This window comes from Poromitra crassiceps (genome assembly GCF_964638095.1).
Source record: "Poromitra crassiceps genome assembly, chromosome: 1".
Lineage (NCBI taxonomy): Eukaryota > Metazoa > Chordata > Actinopteri > Beryciformes > Melamphaidae > Poromitra > Poromitra crassiceps.
Window position 1 is genome coordinate 14,666,571 of NC_139623.1, and position 10,000 is coordinate 14,676,570.

General features: G+C 43.5%; 2 protein-coding genes across 4 annotated transcripts in view; both read left to right on the forward strand.

The window, feature by feature from the left end:
- adamtsl4 (ADAMTS-like 4) overlaps positions 1-3,272 on the forward strand; it is a 62,211-nt gene extending 58,939 nt beyond the window's left edge. For 2 of the 3 annotated variants that reach the window (XM_083641783.1, XM_083641785.1), the window contains one exon: positions 669-3,272. In XM_083641783.1, coding sequence (XP_083497909.1) covers positions 669-799 — 131 coding nt within the window. In that variant the 3' untranslated portion in view covers positions 800-3,272. The remainder of the gene's footprint in view (positions 1-668) is intronic. The other variant, XM_083641784.1, reaches the window with a different exon arrangement.
- A 4,167-nt stretch (positions 3,273-7,439) lies between these two features.
- The window catches only part of celf3b (cugbp, Elav-like family member 3b), a gene marked incomplete at its 3' end in the record, with an annotated part of 56,983 nt that continues 54,422 nt past the window's right edge, over positions 7,440-10,000 (forward strand). The window contains exons 1-3 of the mRNA XM_083633609.1: positions 7,440-7,980; positions 8,301-8,332; positions 8,950-9,211. Of these exons, the coding sequence (XP_083489735.1) occupies positions 9,067-9,211 (145 nt within the window). The 5' untranslated portion in view covers positions 7,440-7,980; positions 8,301-8,332; positions 8,950-9,066. The remainder of the gene's footprint in view (positions 7,981-8,300; positions 8,333-8,949; positions 9,212-10,000) is intronic.

Below are 10,000 nucleotides of genomic sequence, written 5' to 3' on the forward strand. Positions count from 1 at the left end.
GTCTCGCTTGAACCCCGAGTGAATCGGCCAGTGTTAGTCTGTCTGTGGCCAGGGCAGATCAGGAAGTGAAATGAAACGGTTTGCAGCAGCCACTTCAGCCATAACCACAAAATAACTTACAAAAAACCTGTTAGAATATAACAAGAGATGTTCCCGAGAGTATGCGTGGCGTTCACATTGTTTATGTTATGTTGCTAGGCAGCGCGAACGGGGTAGGCAGGCAGCTGCGTTTCACTTCCGGGTTTCACTTCCGCGTTTCACTTCCGGGTGTAGCCGGGCCGGCGGTAGGAGAGAGAGAGAGAGAGCCCCCTGTTGACGCGAGTTTAGACAGACACAGACTTAATAATCACCTAAGGGAGCAATCTCCGATTGACACGGCTTTGGTCTCAGCTACTATTATAGGTAAGATGTGATGCATCAATATTGTAATTATACTGTTTAATAACAATCGAAAAAGTTGCTCGTAGCTGCTTTAACTAAGATACACAATACCTTTACCGTCACTCTCCGTACAATATACAGTGAGCTACAGTCGTCCAGTTAGTTAGTATTGGAAAAAAAACGGTACAGCTGTTCAAAGTCACCAAAAGCACACATTTCTAACAGTGCCAAAAAGCTCTATGTACATGTTGTACACTCACCTCTCTCCTCCTCCTCTCTTTCCACAGACGAGAACTGCAGGGACAGACGTCATAACTGTGTGATGGTGGTGCAGGCCAGGCTGTGTGTCTACACCTACTATAAGACCGCCTGCTGTGCCTCGTGCACCCAGAGCGCCCAGCGCGCCAAGAGGCACTGACCGGCCAATCACACTCTGCCGAGGTTTGCCAGCGGTCCAGGGGTCAGGGGTCAGGGATTGGGTGTCAAAGTGCTGATCACCACAGAAACGACTACTCTGTAGAAATGGACGGCCCAGAGTGGATGTAATACCTATTCAGAAATCATTTAGCCAGATTCTCCTGATTGTTCAGGTAAAATACTGTGAAAGCGGTGAGTCTTATCACCGACTTCTTGCATACAATTTAACTAGAAATATCGCGCTAGCGTACCTCGCACACTTCGCATGCTCGCCAATTGTGTGCGCCGTGCGCGGAACCCGCTGCCTTATTATAGTAGTGAGATGATATACTTTCACATAGAATCACATATTCCCACTGGTCTTGCTTCCTCGTCTGTTAGCTTGTATATTAGCTTCAACAGGCTCATCATGTATCATACTGGGCTGAATGGTATGTTCACTGTGATTTCCACTCTAGGAGGCCCATTTCTGTGGCTGAGAGATTATAATAGAAGATGCTCACTGAAGACACTGCTGTGTTGCAGCAGCCAAACTAGCATTTTAAAGATTCCTCCAACTCCGCATACCACTAATTATAAAAAGAAGTGCTTGACAAACAATTACCAAGTGTGCTAGATCAGGGGTTTTCAAAGTCCGAGACTGTGGAAGCTTGGAATAAGGAACCCCCCTCGCTCAATTCCTGGATGCCTATATTGGATCATAATTATGTTATTTGAGTTGAGCCAAGATAACCTGATATTGCTGTTTGACATACTTCAGACTACACCAAACACACCAATAAATGTCTGTCTGATGGCATTTATTAGTTTCTGACTCTGGGAAAGTGGGAAAAACACTCAAATTCCCCCCAAACTATCTCTTTAACCAAATGACACACATTTAGGCTATCCTATGTGATCTCCTTTTGATAACAAATAATAACTAATGTAACATTGTTTCACTTCCACTCACTGAGCCTCCCCTGAAACTGCTTGGAGCCCCCCTGGGGAGGCCCATCTCCCACTTTGAAAACCTCTGTGCTGCCGTGTATACTGTAGTACTATGTGTTGAGGATGAGGATCTACTGGGACAAAGCGTTTCATTACACTGCAGATGTTGAGCTACAGTGGCTACCCCAACTAAGCTAGAAGGATTTCCTTTACATATTATGTGTCTGTACTGTTTGCCAAAAAGAATTCCTCAAGTGTCCTCTTATTGTTCAGATGAATATTTGGACAGATGAACCAAAGGAATGACTGACCCCGATGGAAGAATCTGGACCATTTCTTTGGTCAGTCAATGGTCATCAGTCATGACTGTCTAAACTCTGACAGAGGCTGAAAGCTGCTTTCTTACAATACCTTCTTTAACCAGATTGCAGATGATCTGGATTTATTGATTTGGATCAAATGCAATCACAATGTCACCTGACCTGACCACTGCTTTACACATGTGATCTCTCTCTCTCTCTCTCTCTCTCTCTCTCTCTCTCTCTCTCTCTCTCTCTCTCTCTCTCTCTCTCTCTCTCTCTCTCTCTCTCTCTCTCTCTCTCTCTCTCTCACACACACACACACACACACACACACACACACACACACACACACACACACACACACACACACACACACACACACAGTAGATGTGCCAATTTTGTTGTATTACAAGTTAGAAATGGTCAAAATGGTGCTCTGAAGACCTACTGCCTTCACCTTACTGCCTTCAGTTTAGCACATACACCCTCTCTCGCTCTCTCTCAATCTATTGCTCTCTCTCTCTCCTCAGTCAGACACTCCCACACATAAACACTCTTGTGCGTGCGAAGGTGAGCAATCTGTATATTTGTCAGATATGTTTTAATGTCTATCATTTCTTTGAGCGTATGTAGGCCCTTATGTCTCTTTTTTAAATGAGTAGAATTATCAGATGTGTTGTTGTAGACTGTTACCGCATTTATTCACATCTAACTGTCATGTAACTATTCATATTTTGCATTTCACATGAAAATCAGTGATGTTATTGTACTCTTGGATTTTGAATGTTTATGTGTGTGTGTGTGTGTGTGTGTGTGTGTGTGTGTGTGTGTGTGTGTGTGTGTGTGTGTGTGTGTGTGCGTGGGTGCGTGTGTGTGCGTGTGTGTGTGTGTGTGTGTGCGCGTGTGTGTGTGTGTGTGTGTGTGTGTGTGTGTGTGTGTGTGTGTCTTGTGATTGCGGCTTTGAATGTTATTCTTGTGTCTCTAATCGCTTTTAGTAAAAAAGGACATTTTATATAAAAACAGAAAAAGGATAGTAATTTATCTATTATCAAAAGAACATGTAATTTATTTTCTCTTTAAAGAAGCTGCAGCAATTTCCTTTGTTACTACTTACCAGAGTTTATGAGATTGTTATTATTGATAAATGAACAATTTTTATAATTTTATTATTATTTGCTAAAGTGCAAAACTGTGTGGGAAAATTGCTATCATAAAACTTAATTTCAAATAAAATTGATACAAGAGAGAAATCAACTGGTGTCATGTCAAGTTTGCTTTTTTTCCCTCTCTCATTAAGTCTGAGCTGATGGGCTATTGGCCTGGAATGCATGATTTCAATGTTTTGTTTTTCCATAATTTCGTATCATTTTCAATTCATAATTAACATTGAATAAATGTGAGGTTTGTAACATGCAAATTATTACCAGCCATGACAACGGGGCTGGTATTGTTTTCACCTTGTGAGTCTGTGTATGTGCAACATCATGGAAAAATGTGGTCCTGGAGAAACATATTACCACAGAATACCACAGAAGCTGTTTTGAGTACTTTGCCAGGTGTTTATATATCTGTCTGTCTGTCTGTCTGTCTGTCTGTCTGTCTGTCTGTCTGTCTGTCTGTCTGTCTGTCTGCCTGCCTGTCTGTCTGTCTGTCTGTCTGTCTGTCTGTCTGTCTGTCTGTCTGTCTGTCTGTCTTTCTGTCTGTCTGTCTGTTTGTCTGTCTGTGTGTCTGTCTGTCTGTCTGTCTGTCTGTCTTTCTGTCTGTCTGTCTGTCTGGTCTGTCTGTCTCTCAGTCTTTGTGTCTGTCTGTCTGTCTGTCTGTCTGTCTGTCTGTCTGTCTGGTTTGTCTGTCTCTCAGTCAGTATGTCTGTCTGTCTGTCTGTCTGTCTGTGGACAGATCTTGTTAGCATGATAGCATCAAACCGTGCATGATGCAGTCACAAAACTTGACACTTGGTGTGTTGTTGACATCAAAATGAAGGCCGTCAAATGGTTGTCATCTAAGCAAGAGGGCCGGGGGGCCCACTTTACGCCCCATGGCCTGGCTAACATTCGTTTTAAGTCGCTGCTGGACCATCACAAGATTCTCTCTAGTTTTGTAATGTGAACATCTTTTTTAAACCAGTCCATTTGTTTTTGTGTTATCAAACTACTCCAACTACTCTGCTACTACACTGACATTACCAGTTTGTTCCAACTGATGGCGCCATTGTGTCTCATACACAAAACGGAGAATGACATGGCAGAGTTTCCCCCCCTCAGAAAATGAGTCTGACTGTGGGATAAAATGCTTCTTTTCACTACTCGTATTCTCTGCAGTGTGACATGACTCGTTTTTATTGATTCCAAATAGGGGAATGCTGCTGCTTAGTGCAAATATGAAGGAGCAAGAGCAAGACAAGGACTGTGTCTGAACCACACATATCAAACATCCTAGAGTGCAAGACCTTCAAGAAAATGATACAAATACAAACAAACCAAGGGTTGTTATTTTCAGTTTCCATAGGCTATGTCTATATGCACATTAGAGCATGTTTTTCTCGCATGCACAGGTCCTGACCAGTGAGGTTGGCCTGATATCAGACTGAATTGTCAACTCATTGCACTCAATAGATTTTTCATTTTTGTTTGTTTGTGTGTTTATTTATTTATTTATTCATTATTTTAATTGGGACAGTGGAACATAATTTTCCATCTTCTAGAAGAGAAGCAGCCAAAAGTCAACTTGGTGGTGTGGGCAGATTCAAAGGTCTGGACCCAGGCAACAGTGAGGTCATAGTAGTAGGCCAAATAAAAAAAAGTGTGTGTATAAACTCCTCCAGTTGGCACAAAACAACATTTCTCAGATGCTATCTTACACTGTTCTGCTGTCCCTTACTATGATGCACATACAAATATGTCAGCTTAGTTAAAAAGGCGGGTAAACTCTATTCCAGTAAGAACAACCCCAGAGTAAATGGGAGTTTAGTTGGGTTTCCCCTCCACTATACCTCTTGGTTCCACTTCCACTACCAGCCTATAAGCTATGGTACAGTTGCACACAGACTGAGGCTTACAGGGAATTCCGTTGGCGTGCTGCCCGCTATATTTTATCTGCCGGTACAGCATTTACATCCTGGGGGCGGGAGCGTTCCGTGCCTTTCCTGCCTGTGCTCCATGCCTGTGCTGGGTCTATAAGAAGCCCCTGGTGTGCATGGTGATATCATGTACATGTGAGCACACGTGTGTGTGTCTAGAGTAGGGCTGTACCATATACTTTTTTCAGATTTGAACATTGCAGGGAGCTGATATAATTTTTTTCAGATTTGAATATTCGATTGATCGATTGATCAGAGTTTAATACTCTATTGAGGTTGTCTGCCGTGATGTCATCATGACATAAAAAAATAAGAGAAAAAAATCCTCAGTTTGAATAAAGTGAATAAAGTATTTTTGTTAAATACACTTTCTTTCAATTCAATTCAATTCAATTCAATTTGTTTATTTGTTCGATAGGGGACAGGTGTACATTAATGAACATTTAAAAAAAAATGTAAATGCACGACAATTACAGTCACAGGACTGGTTTCCATTGTTATTCCCCCTGCCAGATGATACAGGCTTCGAATCCTGGTAGGGGTAAAAAGTAACATAGTGCAACAAAAATATATTCGAAATGTAAACACAATACAAAGTGCAAGTATGCAAAGAATGGTCCTTTAACTAGGCATCTCACGCCCTGCAGCTTGCATACATGGCCTGGCCCACAGCTCGGCTGCTGCGTGGCCTCACCTGCACTATTGGCATGCGCAGCACACAATTGCTCAACTTTGCATCATGATGACATCACTCACTGATGACATCACATTGATGTCACATGTCTTTGACATCATCAGTGATGTCACATTTGCTCGAGTGTTACCAAATCAGTGATGTCATAAGATTATTTTGCTCTTATGACATCACTGATGCTGTCACAATGCCTGTGACATCATCAGTGGGACAAAAACTTAAACTGAGAACAGACAGACAGAGATTGCCCACTTGCTCCTTTTATACTAAAAGGAGGATCTCCGGTTTTCTCAATGAACCATTCATGTAACTCTAATAGTTTGTTCATTCAATCATCACCATTCACAATATGCCGGCTATGGATATTTGAATGCTGATTTTTTTTAAATTCAAATGTCAGCATTATGAACAAATATTCAAATGTCCAAAGTTTTCGGGTACAGCCCTTGTCTAGAGTGTGTGTGTGTGTGTGTGTGTGTGTGTGTGTGTGTGTGTGTGTGTGTGTGTGGGTGTGTGCATGTAGTAGGCCTGTATGTGTTGTGTGAGTGTGTAATATTATGGGGGATGGGGGTGCTGGCTCAGGGGGCACGAGGCAAGGAAGGCAGATGGTGACCTTTCAGAGTAAATTACCCTGAACCCTGTGACTCTTTCTTTTCTCTCTCTCACTCTCTTTCCAACTCCCGCTCTCCTCACACGCACGTGCCACAAAGATAGGCTATATTACATGTGATAATTAATAATGAATACTAACAGTGGTGCTCAAAGTGTGGTCCGGGGACCCCCAGGCGTCCTTGAAGGAGTTCCAAGGGGTCCCCAGCAAATTGATGAGGTCCTTGATGAGGATCACTGCTTTACCTTCCTGTGTGTAGTCAGCACTGAGATATATGATATATAATAGGTCCATGGTAGCCAGTGGTAGCCACTAGCCATGCCCACCAGCCTGTCTCCCATCATCAGCAATATGCGTTACATTTTCACACCGTCTTCTCGCCGAAATGAAATAGCCTAATTTAGGCTGGCTTTTCCAAAATACAGGCCTAGCTGCAAAGTAGGCCAACTCCAACCCCAAGCTCGCTCTCTCGCTCTCTCGCTCTCTCTCTCTCTCTCTCTCTCTCTCTCTGTTTGTGTGTAGTGCTTGTGTGTGGTTTCGGGCGCGCGCGTGAACAGCTGTAGTAGTCGTGACGGGCGTGCACGGCGGTCCAGCGGCGGCGCGCTTGCTATCAAGAAGCAGCGTTTCAGCACCAAGGCCAGGGCTCGCGGCTAGAACAATAGGCGGCTCCACGCACAGCAGCACGAGGCATCGTCTGCAAACGTTAGGCACCTCATAGCCGCAAACTGCCTTGGGCGTACTTTTAAAACACAGTTTAAAATGTATTTTGTCGGTGTGAACATCGTGTGTTTTGTTGTATGCGTGAATTCAATTAGTTTGGGTTAAAAACACGGCGGAGGGAATATAATATAAATTTGTTTTCCGAAGAGTAGAGAGTTGTTGACGGTCCCTTGATGTTACGTCACAGACTGGCAACCGTTTTGGAGGAGGGGGAGAGAGAGAGAGAAATGGATAGAGAGAGATGGATAGATAGGAAAGAGAGAGGAACAGAGAGAGAGAAGGGGAGATACCAGAAGAGTGAGAGGTAAAGGAAAAAACAAGTAGCCAAAAAATAAGTGAGACTAGCTTCCATTATCTCGACTAGCCTGAAAAGAAGCTAGCTGTTAACACACCAAGCAAGTTTACGACAAGTCTCTGGGAAGTTAATGTTACCCTAATTGAAAAGACAATTGGGCGGCACCCACCCACTGTCACTTTGTCAATGAAATAGAAGTTGGAGTGGGCTTTCGAGAGGATCTAGCTTCTCCGGATCCGTGAGTCGTGACGAGGGGACGGAAGCGCTGCCTGATCAGAGGGACCTGTGACAAGCTGTGATTTGGAGAGCGACGTTTAGCCTACCTGCTGCCGACCAGGACCCTCAGCAACACGGGGTAAAAACACAGCCCAGCCGCTCTGTTCTGACTCCGTTACACCGAGGAGGAGAGAGGGCGAGAGGCGGGCAGGAAGGCACAAAGAGCGGAGAGTATCCAGAGGGAAAGCGCGCTGAGAGGAGGACAACAGCGGGGAGCGGAGCGGAGCATCCCCGGCTCCTTTATTAGTGATTTGTAGAGCTGGAAGCAGTCTGAACACGGTAAGACATTTAATGCATACAGCATAATAATATATATCCCGTTTTGTTGTGTTCTGGTGTGTGTGTGTGTGTGTGTGTGTGTGTGTGTGTGTGTGTGTGTGTGTGTGTGTGTGTGTGTGTGTGTGTGTGTGTGTGTGTGTGTGTGTGTGTGTGTGTGTGTCTGTTGTGTGTACATTGAGGGGGATCGGACAAAGAGCAAGAGAGCCCCATGACATCCAGTGTGTATGCTGTAACCTACAGCTGGCTAAACAAAGAAACCTACCGCTCTATAGCAAATGATTTACCCCCAATCACGCTATTTCTCTTCTTTTTATGTCTAGGGATCCTGAGCGCCCTTTATCCATCACAAAAGGTAATGCGCGATTACTGATATTTCACTTGCTATCTATTTAATTGGAGGGATGTGCAATTATTGTTTTTTGATTGGCTAATTAACATTTGCATAATTGTTTTACGAGAAAGCTGCTCGAGCCCTTTGTCATCGGAGTTGGCAATAAATAATCAATAAAGTCACGCAAATAATGTGTTCCTTTACATATTTGGGGATACAAATTCTGTAGCCTAATAGTTTGAATGTTCAAATTATTTGAGTAAGAGCGTTATATCAGAAAATCGCGATTCTTATTGTTTTTGTTGTTTATTCTTCTTCCTCCCCTCTAAGAGCAATAGTAATCCTACAATACATTTGAGAAAGATATGCCTACTATACAAATATCAGAGCAAAACTATTAACCCCAGGTAGAGCACATAAGATCAAAATCAAAAATCAAATAATACAATAATAAAATAATAATAAATACATAAAATGTGATGACATCACTATGTACTATCGAATACCACAGACACAGATTGTACCTAAAGGGACATTATTGTAATAGCCTATAATATTATTGTGATGTTTTTTTATTAAAGTCTATCTTTGTTTTACTTCCTTTTTCCCCTCCACCTTTCTTGCCACCTGCCCTAAAGCCTCGTCTGGCTTGGCTTCCTCTGCTTCAGCCCTACCTGTTCCTGGCCTGATTGCCCAGCAGCCTCCCCTCAGCCCAAACCCCCACGGCACCCGGTCGCCCTCTCCGCTCCGTCCCGATGAAGGAGGCAGACGCCATCAAGCTGTTTGTGGGGCAGATTCCCCGGAATCTGGAGGAGAAGGACCTCAAGCCCATCTTCGAGCAGTTTGGCAAGATCTATGAGTTAACTGTGATAAAGGACAAATACACTGGCATGCACAAAGGTGGGTCTCATAATCACCACACAGCATAGACATACAGCAGACTTACAGATAGATAGATAGATAGATAGATAGATAGATAGATAGATAGATAGATAGATAGAGATTGATGGATAGGTAGAGGTGTGACAGTGAGGCAGATAGATGGGTGGATCCTCCTGTGCTGAGTGTCACATGTCACCATGGAAACTGTCACACTGGCTCTTGTCTCCATCTCCTGTTCACGCTGTAAAAGCGAGAGCGCTAACAGAACAGCCAAAACACAAACTCATTCACCACACACACTGTGCATCCACAAGCCTTCATGCGTTTGGATGCGTGTGTGCCAAAAAATTACCAGGGGTCAGGTTCCAGTTTAGGATCTTATTGAGACATGTGGACATTCTAGTTTATATTTCCCATTAGAATATATAAATGTATATAATGATATATAGGTAAATATCATAATGTGGTATAGTTAGAGCCTCCTAATAATGAACTACAGAACAGTAGGATCAGTCTCGCAGGTACCTGCACTGTTTCGGTTTCTCTGGCTTTACTTTGTTTTCTTTCTGTCTGTATGCCTCTCACCATACTAACTTATGTGTCCTGACCCTGTCTTTTGGATATGTGCGTGCATGTGTGTGTGTGTGTGTGTGCGTGTGTGTGTGTGTGTGTGTGTGTGTGTGTGTGTTACGTAAGCTGGGTGTGACCCCATGGTCGCAGTAACAGAAATTAATGAGTTGTCCCTGCCAGCCCCAAAGTGATGCGCGCACGCACGCACACACACACACACACACACACACACACACG